The 21,460-nt window shown below is 42.7% G+C and overlaps 1 protein-coding gene across 1 annotated transcript; it reads right to left on the bottom strand.

Moving 5' to 3' along the window:
* Window positions 1-14,826: 14,826 nt before the first annotated feature.
* On the bottom strand, window positions 14,827-15,375 carry LOC126787271 (uncharacterized). Its single transcript, XM_050513181.1, has one exon. It carries the CDS (start codon window positions 15,373-15,375, stop codon window positions 14,827-14,829), a length of 549 nt encoding a protein of 182 aa, XP_050369138.1.
* Window positions 15,376-21,460: the final 6,085 nt, after the last annotated feature.

Raw genomic sequence — 21,460 nt, 5'->3', positions numbered from 1 at the left:
AACTGATCAACTGGTAGCGGTTTCTAATCAAACCTCTTTGTTCCCATATTCCTGTGCAAGAATTTGAGAAGACAGTGGTACAATTCATCTTTATATTGTAGAGTAGTTGCAAATCATTTTCATATTTGCGTAGATCAAAGTTGTACATATATATCAAGTTATCAACCAGGTGCTCTGTATAGTATTTGAGCGACAGGTACATCACATTTCAGTGTTGGTTGTTCTGTTGGTTGCATCACTAAGTAATGATTATGTGTATTTGTGTGTGAATCTACCTACTGGTCATGTTTTAGTAAGGGAAAAGTGTAGAGTATCGTACCCAATGGGATTGGGGGAAACTCAATTATAACTAGATTTCCACAAGAAAAACTAGAAAAACATGCATTTTAACTTTTTACAAGTTCACAACCTTAGCCATTTGGAATCTAAGAGATGGAGATGGTATTAATAAGTGGTAGTGAATCGGCTTGATTTATTTTAGAATTAAGGTAAGCAAACTAATTCTTGCACAAAAACAACAAAGAAAGATAAATGTAGAGATATAATCAAAAGATGAGTAGAGACTTAGGCATTGCATCTAACCTTATTTATGCACAAATGTAACTCAAGATTAATGCAAAAACATATTTGACAAACTTCCCCCTAGTGCTTTGGTGAAGCTACCAAGAAACGAACTAATCATGCAATTTAATAAAGTCTTTTGGAGTCAAATTAAATCACACAACCTTAGTCTCAGTTATATTACCTTATAATACAAGTGGGCTATGTACCACAAACATAACACCCCCTTAGAGTAATTACACTCATGACACAAGCATTAAGTTCAAGGTAAGAAATTCAAGCAAGTTAATATTTCCCGTAAGTAACACTAAGACACCACCTAAAGGTTGTTACGACCCGAATCTTTTACGATTCGTGGCGATATTAGTTTAATCTTTTACTCGGAACGAGAGTCGTACTAAGTGTGACGACTCTAAAAGTTGACTTTTCGATACGTACGTTTTTCGAGAAAACTTCCTTCGCGAAAGTCGTAGAGCTCGTCGATACGAATTTGTGGACACATGGCACGCCTAAATCGGAGTTCGTATGAAGAATTTACTAAACGTATTTGGGCATTTTTGGAATTTAGTATAAGTAGGGGGTTGAAAATGGAAAAAGAAAGGGGGAGAGAAAAATCCGAAAATTAGAAAGTTTTCGCGCCACTGTTCATCCCCGACCCCGAGATTTCTCCGGCACTGTTCTTCGCCGTCCGGTCACCGATCGGGGCGCCACCGGTCCCGTTCGAACCCTCTCGCCGTTCTCTGTCGTTTGGTACCAGCCCCGACGCCTGCCGACCGCCGTGCACGGCGCAGCAACGCCCGAAAGATCCGGTAGAAGTCAACACCTCCGTGCGGCCTTTTTCCGGTGACTCCGGAGCTCGGGGTTATCATCATTCGACTTGGTTCTTCATTCTGGGCACGAATAGATTGGAGTTGGGCGACGAATCGAGCTAGACCGCGATTTGGGAATTCGGTGAACTGTTCCGACCTTCCTCTGCGTTTTCTGACCACTTCTCGGCCGATATGGGCTTCGACGCCGTCGTGAAAAATGTGTGTTTTCTTGTGATCTATAACTTTCATGTTGGAGTCGAGTTGATTTGGAGAGGTTGGAGAGGGGTGGCGCGTGGACCCACGCGCAGCCACTGTGGCGGTGCGTGCGACGGCGCGTGGTGTCATTTTTTGGGCAGTAGGTTGCCCCTTTGAGTAGCATTCGTCGATACGAACTTATCGACATATTAATCGACCTATTTGGTTGTTGTATGTTGTTGGTAATTTAGATTATTGTATAAAAGATTAATGTGATTGTTGTGTGTTTGATGGATGATGGTTATAGTGATGATTGCGTATGTCGGATGTGTTATTGTATGTGATATACGAATCGGAATGGTTATGCAGCGCGAGGCGTGCATCTGGGTAGCTCCGCTCTGATGGGAGACTTGGTTGCCGAAGCTAATCGGACTTTTGCTCCGTGGGGAGACTTTGACTATGCGGTTGCGCGATAGTTTGTTTGACGTTGCGTGTGTTATTCTGCGCTTTCGACCCTCCTTATATAGAGAACACAAATTGTTCTTTCTTGCGAATCAAGTCCTCAGAACCTCCTAGTTGATTTAGATTCACCTTCCTTAATCAACTCAGATTCTATACAGCGATAGTCCCTTAAATCTATTCCAATACGGCAGATAATCTTGCTTTGTGATATACTTTCCCCAAATATCCGGTCCACGGACCTAAGTAGTCTAAATAATATCAGAGTATTATTTTAGGCCCAAACAAAAAGAGCGAGATAGAGGCGATTACAAAGAACATCGATCCCATGCATGTAAGTAATCTGCAAAACAACATGCACGTTTAGCGAAAGGACGTTGATGATGATGAACTGTCATATTCTCAAGATTTCAATGGTGTCATTCCATCGATCTTGTTCGCAAAAGATAGTGAAATAGAACGAAGTTAAAATCTACCAACTAATAAAAAGAGAAAGTGTTGCAGGATAATGAAACGAGAATAATAACAACGTAATAGAACATAATGTAATCATTTATTGATTGACCATGTGACCTATATAAAGGCATTAAATAACCACAATCTCGTAAGATTCGGAATCCTAATCTATTACAGAGATGTGAATCTAGCTCTAATAGGAAACCTAATAAGACTAAGACACACAAGGGTATGATAGTAATTCTTCTGAAACACTCCTACTTGTGTCGCATGCCTATGTTGCATGGTGCACACATCGTTGCCTCGGTAAAAACCTTATCAAGCAAATTAAAAACCTATTGGGTGAAAAAAAAAGGTTGATCGAAGATAAAAATAGCACAACACACCGTCTACAATTGACAGCATCATGTGAGGTAGACTCCTCTTGAAGTCTACGAAACAACTCTCCCTGATTAGTGTCGTAATCATGGAGTACAAAAAACAACGTATACAACGTTCATCACATGTTTGTCAAAAGTAATCTTGGGCTAATGATTAATCATTAATCTAGCCATACATCCTTAGATCATACATGCTATACTTAGTCAAACTTAGATCTTAGGAAACAATATTGCATAACAATTCAAAACAAGAGTTTGCAATGAAAATCAGATTCTCGGGTAGAATGACCTTCACTCACTTAAATGGTTATAACTTCTTCGTCACAGTAGGTATCAGCAAACCGTAAAATGTTCTTGAAAGTAGACATCCGTGTCTTTCCAGTGACAATCTAATTCAATCGGAGCAGTTCATAGTGATCTGTCGAAGTTGACTGACTTGCAAATTCTCGAACATAACTGTCATACTTTGCTAAAATGGCTATAACTCACGCAATACGATATCTATGAACAAATGGTTGGTGACCCTGGAAAGTAGACACATAGGCCTTTCCAACGGTATCAATTTCATCATATTTCGTTGAGTGAGCTGTCCAATAGGTCGCATTGAAGTTGACATACGAACTGGACATATTCTGATTTGTCACATTCAATGTGTTTTTCACAAAGGAATGGGGGAATGGACCAATGAAGGACTGACTTTAGTCCGAGACTAAGTCAATACGTATCCTCTATGTTACCAGTGTCAACAACAACACTAACGTGTACGCTAGTGTGTATGAGCTGCTGGCGGCGTTGGTGTGGGAGGAATGTATTGATTCGCTAAATGTAGAACTAGACCCATGTCAATAGAACAATGCAAGTCCAATGACGATGCATCGACGCATAGTTAATCACATCATAATGAAAGTAATAGTGTCCCAACAACACTAACATATATGAATCCATAGATCATTGAATCTCTTCATCATCTTTAATTAGACTAAATAGAGAGTCCAAAATTGAATTTCTTATGAACACGTATGAGTTAAGTTCTTGCAACCGATTGTACTACGTTCTCTCGAACGTCGCAATCTAATTACATGACCCTCCGTAGTCTGGAGCCATTTAATCAAGCAATTAAGGTCCTTCAGGTACTTTCATATCTGTGTTAAAATCCCTGTATAGATATGTTATGACCATTATCATATGCTGCAAATCAGTTTTCATGGACACTACAACTGATCGAGTAGGAGAAAACAATTATATCCATAACGAGAGAATATAACTCATCGTAGTCAATACGTAGGATAATTAGACAATGTTTGCGCCATAAGTCCTGCAAATATCACATGACTTCATCTTTCTCATTACACTTACAAACAATGAGTAACATAACAAGTCTAGTTCAGCCTATATTGATTCTTTCCACTTCAGTTAAGTTGCTCATCGTTGATACTTTACAATGGAATAAGATCATGAGAGAATACATTATCATTCATGGGAGATTAATCCATTAAACACACGCACGCGCTTATACTATCAATTTGAGAGATTTTTTTTGTTCTCGAACATCAACAAAAAGGGTCTGTAGCGTCCCACATAAACTTAGTTGATACATATGTTCAAAGAATATCTCTTGATTATGGGTGAAATACTTGTGCTTACACACCTCGCTTCTTTCTGGTTTTTGATTCCAAAGAATTTGATTGTCTCCCCCTCCTCTAGGTAGGAGCCAAGACCGAAGCAATGACCCTTACTAGTCCATCTTTGCGTTTGCCGCCCTTGTTTTGTGGTGCAATACTAGGGGCGTCGACAACACCACAGCATACGATGGTGCCATTGACAGCTTCCTTCCCACTATCAGGGATGGTGCCAACGGTGCTAGGACCAATTCATGTGAAATTATCTCATATTCTGAGAATTCAAACTTTACCGGCACATCACAGCATTTATGTGCGATCTCATCACTTTCGCAATATTGGTAAAGTCATTAAGCATCGAATCTTTGACTTTTTGGAGATCGATAATGTGTTGCACTTATTCCTTACTCGGAGCAGTGCGGGATATTAATGAGACATAGTGCCACACCACGTCAATCCATGGCGTTAAAACCAGAATGAGAGCATTCCATATCTCCCCTATAACGACGGGAAGTATGTCTCATCAAAGAGACCGTCTGCGGATATCGCAGGATAGAAATCCACAGTTGTAGATTGGAAATAGCAGACAAGTGTTGGTGATTCATAAATCATAACCAACCAAAGTACTTAAGTGGTTCAAGTAAACCCATTGAGATTACTAGAATAGAGGCACATAAACAACGTAACCAAATAGGCGTTAGTGAAAAAAACGTAGAGATCATATCCAGTAACCATCTGGTACGCAATAAACGCTTGGTGAGTTGTGGGTCTGAAATGAATAAGTGTCACTGCATGCAACATCATTACATATCCCCATGCAAATACCAGTAGGTTAGTACCCATAACCAAGTCCGAGCCTCTGCTAGATCGTTTTGTGAAAGAACATGAAGAATTATATGTTCAACGACGATCCCAATAGACATGCAAAACGAAATCATCAAAAGTCTTGGAGGTGAATGCTCCAACAGTATCCAATCGAATAAATTGGAGAGGATGGGAAGGATGGTGAGCCCATAGTATGATGCTCATAGGTAAAAACTTAGCAAATGTAGCATTCAATGTGGATAGCAAAGCGACGTGTGACCAACGCGTCGATGCTCTTAACCTATACCATAAAAATACCAAAAAATGTCCACTTTCGTTTGGATAGGGTCAAAGTTCGGTTGGATAGGATCCACTAATGTCACCTTAAAATACTTTGTGAGAATGAAATATTCTCGGTTGGAGCCTTAGCAAATGAAGGACTTTCTTGAAATTTAGCAAGAGAACAAATTTTGCAAAATGAGCAACGAGCATTAGAGATTACCATGGAGGGATAGAAAATACGGGAGGCATCACAAATTCCTATGAAGGAGGGGATGCCGCCATCGACGAGAGGGGTAGCTCGGCCTCACCGTGTGGAGCACGGGTGAGGTGGTCCTCCAATCGCTTCCGGGATTTGAAAAAATGGATGACCATGTGAATTCGTAAGAATTCTAATCATCATATCATGTCGAGGATGCCCGGGAAGGGCATGCCAAAGATATAAAAGTCTGAATCACAAAAGTGGCATTCAACCGCATATGATTCAAAAATTTGAATGGAAGTAAGATACAAACTATCCCGAGACTCTTTATCTTCCCTAAGATGCGGCGCTGGGCTGCTTTCTTAGAAGTAACACAAAGATATTCCTCTCCATTCTCAATACAAGTAGAAAGATGAAAATGTATCATTGGCAACCAAGGCACGAAAATATAAAACACAATCTTCGCACAAGATCCGTAAAATAACTACCTGCGCCATGGGACAGTGTGGGTGACAGACCCGCTCCCAGATATCCCCCTTGAAATCCGAGATGGACATGTGTAGCCAAAATTAGAGAATGATTGTGTCGAAAATTCGGCATAACCTCCCCTAAAATTTGACTAACCCATAACCTGTAATTCAAAAATTGCACTTCTAATATCATACATAAGTATTAACTACCAAATAACACCTCTTGTCCCTAATAAAATCATCCACCACCAACTAAAATATGAGGTCACTAGCCTAACTATTATAACTAAAATTCCCCTATCCAACTTATGGTTACACTAGAGCATAAACTACTAAATCAATTGAAGAAAATAAAAGCAAAAGAATGCGAAAGGAACAAATCCTACAAGTCTGAAAGGATGACGGTGGATAAGGAGGATGCCTCAACGTGATGCGGTCCGACATCAGAGAAATCTACTACCTGGGCAAAACGAAAACCAAAGAGCCCCGAGAAAACATGGAAAATGTGAGACAAACTCAGTGAGAGGACAAAATTATAATTATAAAACTATATTTCAAGAGATAAAACTCATAAGAAAATATATCATTGTCATAATATAAACTCACAAGTAAAGGAAGAGCTGAAAAATAACAACAACACTCCTTGCATCTTGAGTTGGGAAAAACTTAAATTACTACCAAACTTGTACCCAAAACTAAATTGGTCATACACCTAATGTGACTAAGTCAAAAATTAGGCAGAGCGTGGCGAACTACTGGTCGTACACTTATGTTGAATTCGTACTCAACATAAGCAGAGCGATGATGAGGGATAACTAGTCATACACCTGTGCGCATCAGGCAGAGCGGGGGTAACTGGTCATGCACTTGTACGTCCGCCGATACACAAGCAGAGCGTGATGGTATACGTGCACGTAACTGGAGAAGCTGCATCACTGTATTCCTCTACTACTGGGGTTGGGTACTCGTGACTTAATTGAAAACAAAAAAATATTTTTCTCTGAACATATAGGCTGCCTATATCTTGTTGATTTCAAAGGAATAGCCGAGTTGATAGGGATTGACTATGCCTCGTTGATTCTAATGAGATGCCGAGTTGCTAGGGCTTGGAGGAGAAGAAGTGAATAACCAACTTAATATTAAATATGATTCTCATTCCCAAATAATAACTTAACTAGAAACCGAAAGTTCTAAACTCAACAACTCTTATAACTCAATATCAAAAAGAAAATATTCTCACTAAAATATAATCAATTATTTACGAAAGAACTTAATAAAATTCCATGAATAGTAGATTGAATAATAAAGATCTCTTAAAACATAGAAAATATATGTACTTTTATTTTTGAAACATAAATAACAAGGAATAATAGATTCTCATGCAAATGGAATAATTAAGTCAAGGAATTTTAAGTTAAATGATTAATTGCATGCACTTCTTTAGAAAACAGTCCAACTCACAATGAGGGTGGCTAGGTGTGTCCCGTCTTGGGATCGTCCTCGGAAGCTTGCACTATCAAATCACCTAACCAAATAATAATATAATCTAGATTTAAACTCAAATTTAGATAAATTAAGTAAAGACAACATGGATGCATCCTAGTAATCGCCGCTCACTCCTTGACGAAACCCGACATACAATCACCCAAGCATCTCTATTAGTAACCAAACCTATCGTAATTTAATTCCACTTCACATCCTCAACACTAACACTTCCAATTCAATTTTCACCAATTACGTCTCATCACCAAATCTAATTCCTCACCCAAAAATTAACGATTCACCTAGGCTAATTCCCACATACTTAGAAAGGTATAATAAGACCTAAAATTGATTAAAAATATCATGGAACACCACCGAATGCGGCGGAGCCGCGGTGGTTCATGGTGGTCAAACTTCCAATCTCCAAAAACCTCAAATATAGATACAATACAATACTTAAATGATTACCCAAGAGGTATAGAAAATAAGATTATAACTTGGCATTCTCCAAAATCTTGACCATATGGCCGGAAATTGCGAATTTCACTGGAAAAGCTTCAATTCTTCTCTAATCAGATTAGTTGGGGACAAGGAGAAATAAACTACATAGCTAGTATGAATAGCAAGAGGATGAAGAGACGAAGAGAATGATACCAATTTTTTGGCCGGAGGTGGCCGGTGTTGACGGCGGCGAGGTGGTCTTCACGGTGGCACCAAGGAGGCCGTGTCTTTCTCCTTCTCTTTCCTATTCTCAGTTTTTCCCGTGGAAAACTGATTAGTGGGGGATACTTAATTAAACCCATGGGTTTACGTAGGAAAAGACCAAAGTGCCCCCTCGCATAAAAATAGTCGTAATTTCTTCGTTTTAACTCTGTTTAACGTACCGTTAGCGGCTATGCTTTCGTACCGTCAAACTCTACTTTTCTATACTATGAAATAAATTTTTGAGAAAGTAAAATTTTACTCCCTAATAAAATAGGCTAATCTGACGATAATGCTAATGGATATTCAAATACGATGTTAAAAAAATTAAATACTAGCAATTCTTAGTATAGGGCATTACAGTGGGTGGTTACGCAATTAGCAAGACTTTGAATTTCAGTGCTGAACATGCTCAAAATAAAATTAAGAGAATGAACAACGCGGTGAACTTCTCTATACAATACGCTGTAGGATATTGTAAGAGGGGGGATTGAAACAAAGTGGAATCTCATCGAGTGTATCACATGGCAATAGATCTACATTCTTCAACTTAAAAGTTGGAAAAAAAACATAGTATTGGAGCAGTTGAATACCAAACAATTACAGCAAAGTTATTTTACGACTATAGAAAATAAAAGTCAAGTACAAGATCGAAATCCCAAAACAAATGAACTATGGTCGGTTTGATCCCAAATAGGGTACGTAGCTAATGTAGCGACCCACTAAATACAACTACAAATCCAAACATAATCTCTGACTGCACTAGTTAAATTTGACACAAATTCAAACAGCATTCTGACACAACCAGTTAAATTCGGCTAGTCCCAAATAAGACACTAAATGCTGTTACATTCTCCAAACACTAGAAAAATCATATCTATGGTTTAAACACTAGAAAAATCATTCTCCAAATGACACTAAATGAATGGGTCATCTACTTGTTTAAATTGTAGAAGCCGGAATAACATATGGTTTGACCCCGGAAAAGGTTGGTGTGTCCCATTTGGAACCTGTATCGATGGAACGATTGTTGAGCGTAATGCATTCATCATAGCACAGTGAACTGTAGGCTTGGTTAAATTCCAAGACGTAAAATTGTGACTTTAAACACTAGAGATGCAAAGCAATGAGATGTTCACACATGAATGAAGTAGTGCATGGAACTATGCATGCACTTAAATAAGGCTCAAGTACTCACAATATGACATGTAATAGCTCACACAAGTCTAACAATGCTTCTTATATTCAATACCTTGAAATGACAACTATATGCATAAAGTAAAACAAACACTTGATTCATAATGATGATTTGAAAAATTAGAGCTAGTGAACTTTACGCGTATGACGTCTTTGGACGCTGTCTTTAACCATAGTGCGTCTGTCATATCGTAGTGAACCTTACGCGTAGGACGTCTTTATACGCTGTCTTTGAGGGTAGTGTGTCCGTCATGGCGTAGTGAACTTTACGTGTTGGACGTCTTTGGATACTGTGTTTGAGCGTAGTGCGTCCATCATGGCGTAGTAAATTTTAGGCGTAGGACGTCTTTGGACACTATCTTTGAGCGTAGTGCGTCCGTCATAGCGTAGTAAATATTACGCGTACGACATGTTTGGACGCTGTCTTTGAGAATAGTGAGCATTCCCAGGACAGTTCAATTTCGGGGATGTGACATTAGTGACCTCAATATGTTTTTGAGGTGTCGCCTCAATGACTCGCGTGCCACATGGCAAGATCTGGAACGACGCCTTTTTGGTCAACGACTGCGATCTTGTTTGTGCCACAATGGCTGGTAGTGGCCTGTGAGCGATCGACGGTTATGATCAAGTGTAGGGTTAACATAAAAGGTGAAAGAGAGAGAGAGAGAAAGTGTCATTTTCATCAGATTGAAGTTTTCGAATTCCCGAAAGCTCTCGTTCCATCCTCGGCTCTCGCTCCTCTTCTTCGTCTTATGTCAAAATCTTGCCTAAGTTGGTGAAATTGTTCCTCAAGGTACGTATCTCTTGAAATCCCTTATCCTTGATTCCATATTTTAGTAGATTTTGGTATGTTTTGGGTTGTGGATGGGTTGGTGAGGTGATGCAGTGGGTTTTAGCCTTTATTTTTCCGACAAATTTCTGGTTTTGGGTATGTTTGATCTGTGGGGATGTGTTTTTCGGTGAGTTTGGGTGTTTGGGTGGTTGTCGATGAATGTCGCCTAGATCTAGGTTTGTTGTTCGTCATGTTCTTCGTGTTCGTCATTGCGGTATTCTTGGTTAGATCTGATCGACTCTCTAACTTCTAGGTTTAGGTTGTTCGTGTTTGACTACAGTGTTGCTTGCTGTGGCGTAATGCATGGCGTAAATATATTAACTGACAGCGATTCCGCGCCTACATAGGGAGTTTGGTTCGCGTCGACTTCGTCCGATTCTTGGACTAGTGAATTGGAGACCAACTACATGGACCTGTTGCGACATAGCAGAGGGAGCACCTTGCGTAGTAGTAGTCACGCCGCAGTGTTTGCGGAATTGGGATAGTAGCGAGTCATCGAATCCAATGAAGTCCGACCTTGAGAAAACACGGGAAAGTGGAGCTCATCTGGTGTCGAGCCAGGACCTAGATGTTTGTGAGCGTATCACGAGCGCATCTGGGATGTCTACGTCGAGTCAGGCGTTAAGTCCAGTGCATGTATGCCGCTAGCTCGATGGTGGGGTGAAGAAGTCAGAAGTGGAGGAGCCTTAAACGGCAAATCACATGAAATGCTTGGGTATGTGGAGGAGTTCAAACTGCCAAATATGGTCATAGCACGGACCATTAGGACCAATGAATATGGCACGATACTGCCTGAAGGGTAAACGTTGGTCAGCCCATCCGTGTTGCGACTGGGAGTTGAGTTGCCATTAGACCCGCGGTTGCAGTATTTAGTGGCGTTGTTTGGATTGGCTTTTGGCCAAGTTAGTTACAATATGTGGAAGGTAATTCTGGCCTCTGCTCCATCTTCCACATGTCGGGATGCTCGTTCTCCACTGCGGCGGAAGTGCCCCATTTTTTCCGGATAGACTATAACCAGTACAACGGGAATGGAGGGGCTGCGTGGTTCATCAAGAGGGACGAGCATAGCGAGTTCCAAATGCTGGAGAACTGGCCCTCCACGGGGACAGGCTGGCAAAACAATAGCTTCGTCTTTGAGAGTGGGTGGAAGTATGGCCTTCTCCACGGGAATGAGTATTTCCCAGAAAAGCGTATTCATTCCTGTTTTCAAGCTATTAACTGTAGGTGTCCTAAGTTTGTTGATTGCTTGTTGGGTATCGATTGTGTATTTAATGTGTGATTGTATTTTGTGCAGTTGGGAGGAAGTTAGCGTTGTCAGATCGTGAGGTCGAGCGTATCAACCGAGTAACATATTTGTGGAGGTGCCAGGGGTTGCGCCGCCATCGTAAGTGATAAGACTACACTCTTTCTTCTTCTTCTTTTTTTAATGGCGTATTCACCCGCAACTGTCTACGCAACTATTACGCTTAAGAATTTCGAGAGGTTGGAGCGTGTTTGCTACCCGAGGTTCCGACAACAAGAAGACCCCGACGTCACTGTAGAAACCAAAGGCATCACATTAACTATGCTGCAGCGAGTGATGGCCAAGTACTCTGCAACGGCGAGCAAGAAGGTGAACGTTGGGGCAAAGAGGGAGGAAGATGCGCCGCATGTGATCGACTTGGCGGTGCCGACGCACACGCCATTGCCGAACGAGCAGGGCATGCCACACCGGAGCGATGCGGAGTGGGTAAGGTGGATAGACTCAGATCTGCGGCTGGCCGTGCCTGCGGAGTCCTTGGAGGGAAAACGGAAGAAGAAACAGCCGAAGGTGGGCGCTGTACAGCATAAGGAGAAGGCTGGTTCCTCGGGCTCGTGGGCCGCACTAGTGTCTGAGGACGTGGTTTTTATGACCGTCGCAGCTCCGCACCCCAAGAGACAAAAGACCGTTCAGAAGGGGCCCCTAACCTTTACAGACTCCCGGGTATATGAAGACCTCTCGACGCTTGACCGTAGTTACCTCAGTAAGCTCAGTGCGGCGGACCTGAAAACGTTGGCACTGCTAGGTAAACATGCTGGCATCGAGGGACTGCGGCGACCTGAGCGATCAAGTTTGGACGTTGGTAGTCCCTTAGGTCTACCCGCGACCAGGACGACGTGGAGCGAGAGGTCATGGAAGAGCAACGCCTGCTTGCTGAAGTGACGGAGCGAGATAGCGGGCACACCACAAAGATTCTTTTGTTGGAGAACGACCTTGCTAATGCCTGGGCAAAGCTGGAGAATGTGGCAAACTTGCAAGAGGATATGCGGTAGGAGGTTGCCATGCGAGAGCTATCTGAGTCGTTGGCACAGCAGCTAACTGTGGGAAAGGCAGAGGATCTGCTGCAAAAGGTTTTAGAGGACTCAAAAGCCGAGAAGATGCGTGCCACTAAGGAGGCCGCGGTGAGCTCGGTTGAAGCATTCAAAACTTCCCCAGAAATAAAGAAGTATTTTAAAGGCTATTACGCCGCGGCTGTGGGCGACATGGTGGCGCAGCTCCAGGAGCTGGAAATGCTGGATCCGGTGGATTATGAGGTGCGTCTGAAGCAAAGAGGATTATAAGCGCCACCCATACCGCATCAAGTAGTGGCACCCTTCTCGTAGCTGCCCTCTGCTGCGGAAGACGCGTGTGTGACGAAAATGCTAAGGAATTTTCTGACTCTTCTTCTACTGGTTTATCTCGTGATAATGACAGGTCTGATTCTAATCCGGAGACTCCTTCTCCTACTCCTCCCTCGCAGAGCGCTAGGATGCATAGTCGTCATAAGGCGAACCAGGGCAAACAGCGGACTCGGACATTCCGAGAGCAGATGACATAGCCTGAGCAGTACGGCAAAGTCCGAGCTGCGGGAGAGGAGCAGGAAAGAAGTGTATCTGAATTCGCGGTGCTTGAGGAAGAATGAGGTGGGCGAAGAGGAAGAACCCCCTTTGTACTTGATACACCATCTTCGAGAGTTTTCTCTTTGTATTTGTCATGTTTTATTTGTAATAGGCCTTGTAACATTTGTTTATCATTTAATGAACTAAAGCCCCTGGGCCTTCTAAGTTTCCTCGTTTCGTTTGTGTGTTTATCCCATGACGAATGTTGTGTGATTGTGCTCTATACTTTGTTACGCGCCAATGAAATAGTCTGCTTAAGGAATTTAATTGTTGTAATGTTCCAAAGTGTGTTTTGGCATATTAAGGATCAATGGTTTGAAAAATTCCTCATTTCATTGATAGCTTGGCCGTAGGCTAATATTTACAAAGATAGCTTTGGCAGTGTGCCATAAGTACTTAAAATAGTCCAAGTCCCTAAGTGTTGCGCTATGCGCAGACTTTTACTTGTAGTAGTACTTAAGTTGTTCCATGTTCGAAGGGTGGGCCAGTCTTTCTCTGTACTTGTCTTCCAGATAGTATGTGTTGGGTGCAATGATATCCACAACCTTATATGGTCCTTCCCACCTCGGGCGTAGTCCGGTAACCTTAGCTTGAACTTTCTTTAGGACCCAGTCCCCGAGTTGAAGTGTTCTGCTCTTAACACGAGAATTGTAGAAATATGTCACGCGATGTTTGTTCAGGATGTTGTGGCGGTGCACTGCAATGCGTTTCTCTTCCAAGATGTCTCTGTCTAGTTTTATGTTCTACGAATTAGTCTCGGGTTCAAACAGTGTAATCCGTTTTGTTGGTTAGATTATTTCAATGGGGAGTACTGCCTCTGTGCCGTACATGAGGCATAAGGGTATCTCGCCCGTGGCCTCTTTTGGCATGGTTTTGATTGCCCATAATACTTCGTCAAGCTTCTCGGCCAAAGTCTCTTTGCATCATCCAACTTCTTCCTTAGGAGACCCTTGATTAGTTTGTTGGCAGCTTCCACTTGCCCATTAGTTTTGGGTGTGCGACCGAGGCGAATTTGAGCGTAGTCCCCCTTGATTTGCACCATGTGATTAGGAGGTCATTATTGAACTGCGTGTCATTGTCCGTGATGATGGTGGTAAAAGATATTGTGCTATTGGAAATGTTGAACTTTCTCAGTTGTTATTGTGGCCAAGGGTGCAGCTTCAATCCACTTGGAGTGATAGTCGATGCACACTATGACCCACTTGAACATGCATTTTCCTACGGGGAGTGGGTCAATCAAATCCATGCTCTAGAGGCAATTGATCCATGGGCTGACTAGGTATGAAATTAGTTCTGAGGGTTATCGCGATATAGGTCCATGTATCTGACATTTGTGGCAAGATTATGCTAACTCATGTGCGTCAGCAGCAAGTGTGGGCCAGTCATAGCCTGTCCGCAGTCTCTTTCCGGCTAGTGCACGACTGGCATAGTGGTTACCGTAGTCTTCATTGTGAATCTCTTGCAAAATTCGTTTGTCTTTTTCAGTTGTGACACATCTTAAACTGGCGTTTAGAAGGCCTTGGCGAAATAGTATGTCGTTTTGTAAGTGGTATCTCACTGATGTGGTTGCGCGTCGTGGCAAGCCTTGCTAAGGAATCTACCCTTCCGTTACTGGCCCTCGGGATCTGGGTGATGTGATAGAATTCGAATAGTTTCAATAGCATCGTAACGTATGTCAAGTAAGCTGCCAATTGTTCGTCCTTGGCGGTGAAATACCCGGTGACCGGATTGACTACCAGCTGGGAGTCACTGAATACGTTGATACTCATTGCACCTGTGCTTAAGGCTAATTGTAGTCCTGCGATTAGTGCCTCATACTCCGCTATATTATTAGATGCAGCGAAGTTGAACTTAAGAGTGTACTCCGGCTTTAGTCCCCCCAGTCCGCTCAAAATGATACTTGCACTGCTAAACTTGGCGCAGCTGGAACCGTCCATATGTAAGCTCCATGGGGAAGCTGTGGTGCTTATCATTGCACTGCTCGGCGCTGTACCAGAGTCAACTATATCGGTCTCATCTCGGGGAATCATTTCTGCAATAAAATATGTTACGGCCTGGCCCTTTATTGCGGGTCGTGGCTTGTACTCAATGTCAAATTCTGTTAACTCAATAGCCCACTTGTTGAGTCGCTCTGAGTGTTTCGGATAATGGAGGACTTGTTTGAAGGGCTGGTTAGTAAGGACGTGGATGTTGTGACCTTGAAATTAATGGCGCAATCGTCTAGTTGCGACGATGAGTGCGAGGGCTAGTTGTTCCAGTGTCGGGTACCTTGTCTCTAGACCGTTCATGGCCCTTCTGGCGTAAAATACTGGAAGTTCTTTTGTTCCATCCCGGCGGACTAATGCACTGCTAACCGCGGTTGTGGAAACTGTGAGGTAGAGATATAGTGTTTCACCCGGTTGCGGGGTTGACAACAATGGTACTGCGGCGAGGTAGTCTTTTAGCTCCTGAAAGGCTTCTTAGCAGTCTGGTGTCCACTCAATCAATATGCTCTTGGAACGTTGTAATAGTTTGAAGAATGGTTCACATTTGTCTATCAGTCTCAAGATGAATATTGATAACGCAACAAGTCTCCCCTAAAGGGCCTCCACATCCTTCTTAAGCACTAGCTGCGCCATATCCAGAATGGCCTGCACTTTTCCCGGGTTTGCCTCTATACCACGTTGACTAACGATGTAGCACAGGAACTTGCTTGTCGTTACACCAAAAACACATTTTCCTGGATTCAGCCGCATCTTGTACTGTTTAAGCACGTTGAAAACGATTCTGAGGTTAGCCACATGGTCCTCGATCCTGACACTTTTGGCCAACATATCGTTACATAGACCTCGATCTTACTGCCGATGTGCTTATCGAACATTTGTGTGACGCAACGTATGTATGTAACACCTGCATTCTTTAATCCAAAGGGCATGACATTGTAACAGTAAAGGCCTCTGTCCGTAATGAATGTCGTAGCTTCTTGGTCCGCAGGGTTCATGCAGATCTAGTTGTACTCGGAGTAAGCGTCCATCATGCTTAGCAGCTCATGGCTTGTTGTTGCGTCAATTAATTGGTCAATTCTAGGTAGAGGGAAGCTGTCTTTAGGGCATGCCTTGTTCACGTTCTTGTAATCCACACACATCCGCCATTTGTCGTTAGCTTTATGCACCATTACATAGTTTGAAATCCACTCTGGGTACTGGACCTCCCTAATGAACTTCATGCCCTTTAACTTGTCGACCTCTTGTCGTATCGCAATACTTTTTTCGTCATCAAAGCTGCATCGCTTTTGTTTGACTGGGTATGCGGAAGGTTTGATGTGTAGCTCATGCATGATGATGTCAAGTGAGATACCAGGCATATCCTCGTATGACCATGCAAACAGCTCCATGCTCTCTCCCAAGAAGTTCGTTAGATCATTTTTTACTGCGGGGCTAAAGGTAGGGCTAATTTTGACCTTTCACTCTGGGTGTTGTGGGAAGGGCGTGATGCTCTTCAAGGAAGTCTCATGATTTGCCGGTGTCTTGGTTTCGTAAGGCGTAATCTTTTTCTTGCCCTTGTTCTTAGCGACTTCGTCGTCTCTCATATCGACGACTTTGTCGGTTAAGTTTCTTGGAATGCACCGCCAAGATTTCGTGTCTATTGTGCTACGCCTGAGTGCGTGTGCTTGGCATTCCTTTGCCACAGACTATGATCCACGGATCTACCCTGTTCCGTTTGGGGTTGGGAACTTGATGAGCATCATATATCCCGCAATGAAGGTCCGTATTCGGTTCAGAGTAGGCCGACTGATTATCCCATTTTAAGAACTGTAGGCATCAACTACGATGAACTCAGCTTCGACGCAGACTGTGCATGGTGCAGTTCCAATGCGTATTGTCATGTAATCCGAGCCCAAAGGTTGGGTTATGTCCCCGAAAAAGCTAATCAGTGGTTCGTGGTCTTGCACTAGCTTCTTACCACTGCGCTCAATCTTTTCGTAACATCCCATGAAAAGAACATTAACTGCGGATCCCATATCGATAATCATTTTACCCACGTCCCATTGTCCACCCAAGACTGCATCTATGAGAAATGCGTCGTCTTTGGGTAGGGAGATGTTGATTTCCTCCTTTTTGGTGAAGGTGATCTGTTTCCATCTTTCCTTCTGCCTGTTGGCGTTTCCCCCCGCAATGGCGCACACTTGTCTCGGGTGATGGCTGCGAGGGAACCGTTTTTTCGCACGGTTGGACATGTTTGTCATTGGGGCTCCACCCTCGATTATGTTGATGCGGCGCATGTTTTCAACCACCGCCACAACATTCTGCTGTGCTCTTGGATGCATCTCCCTAACTCTCGTATCACTGCTGGCTCTCATTGCGCGGAGGGTTCTACAATCATTTGTGTTATGGACCCATTCTCATAGAACTTGCACCACTTACCAATATTTGCGTCGGCTTGAGGGTATCTTCTTGGCTTTCTCAATGTCTCATTGTGTTTGTGGAAGAAGTCTTCAAGGGTTTCTTCCCTTGGCGGTGTCCGGTCACCGTTCATCGCCCTGCCTCATGTGTTTATCTTGGCCCCCCTGCAGATCGAGATTACTCCCGTCGTGACGATTTGATTGTTGCTAGTCCCTCTTCCTTACTTTACTGCGGTCTTCATTGGCTGGGAAAAGCTCGCGCTGTATAGGGACCGTGCCTTGAAATATGGACGGCTGCGTCGCACTACTCTTATCTGATGGCACGGGCGTTCTCTTTTCCCCGTAGGTTACATACTCTGCTTGAGCATACCGTACCGCCTCTGTCATGATTTCATCATAGGTGGCGTCACGCATCCTTGGGTCCACGTTGATGTGGAATAAGAAATTCTCATACCGCAGTCCCTCCTTGAATGCGCCGGAGTAAGCGTTTTTGTTGAGGTTGCGGCATTTGGATGCGGCTGTCTGCCATCTTATCACAAAAGTGCCCAAGGTCTCTTTACTTTCCTGCTTCACCTGGAACAAGCCGTCTGTGGTGTGCGCTGCGCTAGCCATGAGGATGAACCTGTTAAGGAACGCCGTGGTCAGTTGTGCAAACTAGTCCATGGAATTTGCTGGCTGCTCGAAAAACCAATTCATTGCGTCACCATCCAATGTCTCGCTGAATAGGTGGCAAAGTGTGGCATCATCGAATTCTTTACTGGCAATGACTTTCTTAAATTGTCGATGTGCCGGAACGGGTCTCCCTCACCCGTGTATGGCGTTATCTTCAGGCTCTTTGACTGTGACGGGCGGACAGTGTTCATGATGCGCGTGGTAAAGGGACCTGACTTGGCTGCAAATATTGGTTGGCAACGCAGATTGGCGTCCCACTGCTCTGTGGCAGTCAGCCGCTATAGTATTAAGGTCAGTGTGTTGCCAGCAATTTAGGGTCGTGAGCGGCAAGTTACACTCATCTCATACACCCTTCCTCGTGGTTGCGAATGCGCTTAGGGGATGGAGATCATTTCCTAGCAAGCTCGGAGGGGGTTAAGCTAATGGTCAGATAACTTGATCTCTCCCTTTTGATTGTGCGCTGCCCTCGCATTGTGAGTCCTCTTGTCGCCGACTGCGCTCGGCGTTTTCTAACTGCGCTCTCATTATGTCAAGTTCGGCCTATAAAGCTGCAGCCTTCTCGCGCTCCACCGCCTCCAACTGCTTAGTGTGTGGAAGAAGAGAACATTCTTTTCACCCAGAGAATTTTTCGTATCAATGAGGGAGAAGGGAGCACCCTAGAAAAGAGCAGATGTCCTTTTCGATAACTAGTGGAATGGTTTCAAACTATAGATCTCCTATTTCGATCTTCTACATTTACCGAGGCAACTCTCAACGAGGAGGTCCTTTGCCATGCTCGCTAATTTTACGGCGACAACGGGGTCAGTGTTGCGCTTGTGCTCACAACAGTCCCAGGGGTGGGGGTGAGGATTATGAAATCTTCGTTTGGGGAGGGCAGGGGATGGTTTAAGTGACCATTCGCCGGGTTGGGTGGCAGGGAATTAGGGGTGCTCATTTCAAAATGCAATTTCTTTGCGAGGTGTTGCATGTGTATCACTAGAACTTTTTGTTACGGCTTCCCACAAATGTTAATGGTATATACTGCGTTGTAGCAATATACTCCACTACTTGTGTACTGACTTCTCTGTGGTCCTTGCTCTCTTTCTGTCACAAGTAGCACAACTCGTCAGAATGGAGACCACGGCGACGTGGTCTTTAACTCTCTGATGCTTAAGTCAGATATGTAGTAATTTCTGCAGAGTAACAGTAAGTAGTTGGGATTGCTTACCTTATGAGGTCAAGGGTTTGACCTTTAATAATTGAGTTGAGGTAAATCATTCACTCATCCTCCGATGTGGGACTTAGTCCAATTGAGATGTTCTCTAGAGCCCTTTGAGGTGCGCGTGTGGGCGCGTCCGTAATTGGTTTGAGCTGCGGGGCGGCTCATTACACAGCTGGCGTAGCTGGCTCCATGCCTGTACTGCGGAGTTTGGTTGCTTTTGAGCCTACGTGTGCTAATTGTCGTGCTGATTATGGTTGGGCATAAGTCTATGCCAACATGTATAGTTAGTTGAAGCCCCTAAATTTTTAGATATCATGAGATATTCCTTTGCATGGTGAACGAATGTCCCAGGTACTTTAGATCAGGAGGATATTCAAATCTGTTGAAAGGTGTAATAGATAGATCTCGTCAGACTTTAGAGTGAAAACCTAATATCATTAGACTGGCAAATTGTGAGTAGTGGCCTATTTCTTTCAGATTAGTCCATCATAGTTCAGTTGAGAACAAGATTTCCTTGGCCTCTTGGCATTGGTATGAGAAGAATTTGATGGGACATGAAGAGAATTTGTAAATTTACAGATCAATTATTTTCTTTAATACTTAGCTATGGAGGATCCATCTCTATTAGTTGTTCCCATCAATTCTAATATTTTAAATGTCAGTTTCATGTTTTAGTCTACAAGTCTATATATATTGTGACCAGTTTATTCTGTTAATTCTATATGTAATATGTCTTTTAAGGCACCCATATGCTTTCCATTGGAAATAATAATATTGCTAGTTCACTTCTGGCTTTCAACTAATTTTGTGGTGATAACTGGACAACAAGGATATTACTTCTTTTAGTTGGAGTGGCGTGCATGTTAGTTATATCATTCTTGACGAATGCAGTACTTCATGATTCCTAATATAATAAAGTTGTCAGTCTTACTGGTAAAATAACAAGTGACTCTATCTATTTTACCCTAACTTCTTCAAAGTACTTTTAAACCAAAAATATGAATCATCACCCTCGAAACTGTGTACAATTTGAAGTGACATGTCAAATTCTATGCTCTTTCTAGCATCCTCTGTCGTGTGAGTTGTGACCAAAGATTTTGTTCTTACTTCTCAAACTTCAGATGTTATGTACAGTAAACATGTTGCTAAAACTCTCCCATTAAAGTTATATGCTCTACATTTTATAGTAGGTATCGCGAGCAGAAGTTAAACTACTATTTAAAAGTGAATAACTGAATATGTTTCAAACATTCTTTCTGTTCATTTTTATTATAATCATAACAAAAGAAGATTTAAAAGATACTTTTGGGGCATGTGAAGAGAGCCAGTGACTGGAAATTAAAAATATTTAAGTAATGACAAGTGGATAAAGCGGCTTACAAAGGAACAGTTTCACATTACTCGTCAAAAAGGAACAGAAAGGCGTTCACCCCGGGTATGGTTCTTAATTTTACTTACTTTCTTCAGGAGCTTTTGTGGACCTTCTCAGGTATTTTTATGAACAGTGGAAGAGTTGTAGTCAAATTTTAATTAAAACTTGCAAGTGCACGTATCAGTCGTAGTATAGCTTATGCAAGTACGAGGTCGTTCTAACTATGGATTGATAATCAACTCTTAATCCTAACTTAATTGATCAAACAAACACACATAGTGAATAAAGAACTAAAGACAAATCGGAAAAAGAGTTTGTAAAACAACGACGGACAACACTATGACTTCTAACTTCACCGTCACAATCCTATTCGAGTTCCTAGTCTTTTAATTACTAACTATTAAACTCGTGTCAAACTCTCAGAGTATCGAAATTGAGATCCGTAAAATTCTACATAAAATAGACTTCAAGGGCTTTCTTTTGATATAT

Source organism: Argentina anserina, chromosome 3 (assembly GCF_933775445.1).
Source record: "Argentina anserina chromosome 3, drPotAnse1.1, whole genome shotgun sequence".
NCBI lineage: Eukaryota > Viridiplantae > Streptophyta > Magnoliopsida > Rosales > Rosaceae > Argentina > Argentina anserina.
This window is presented reverse-complemented; position numbering and strand designations above follow the sequence as displayed.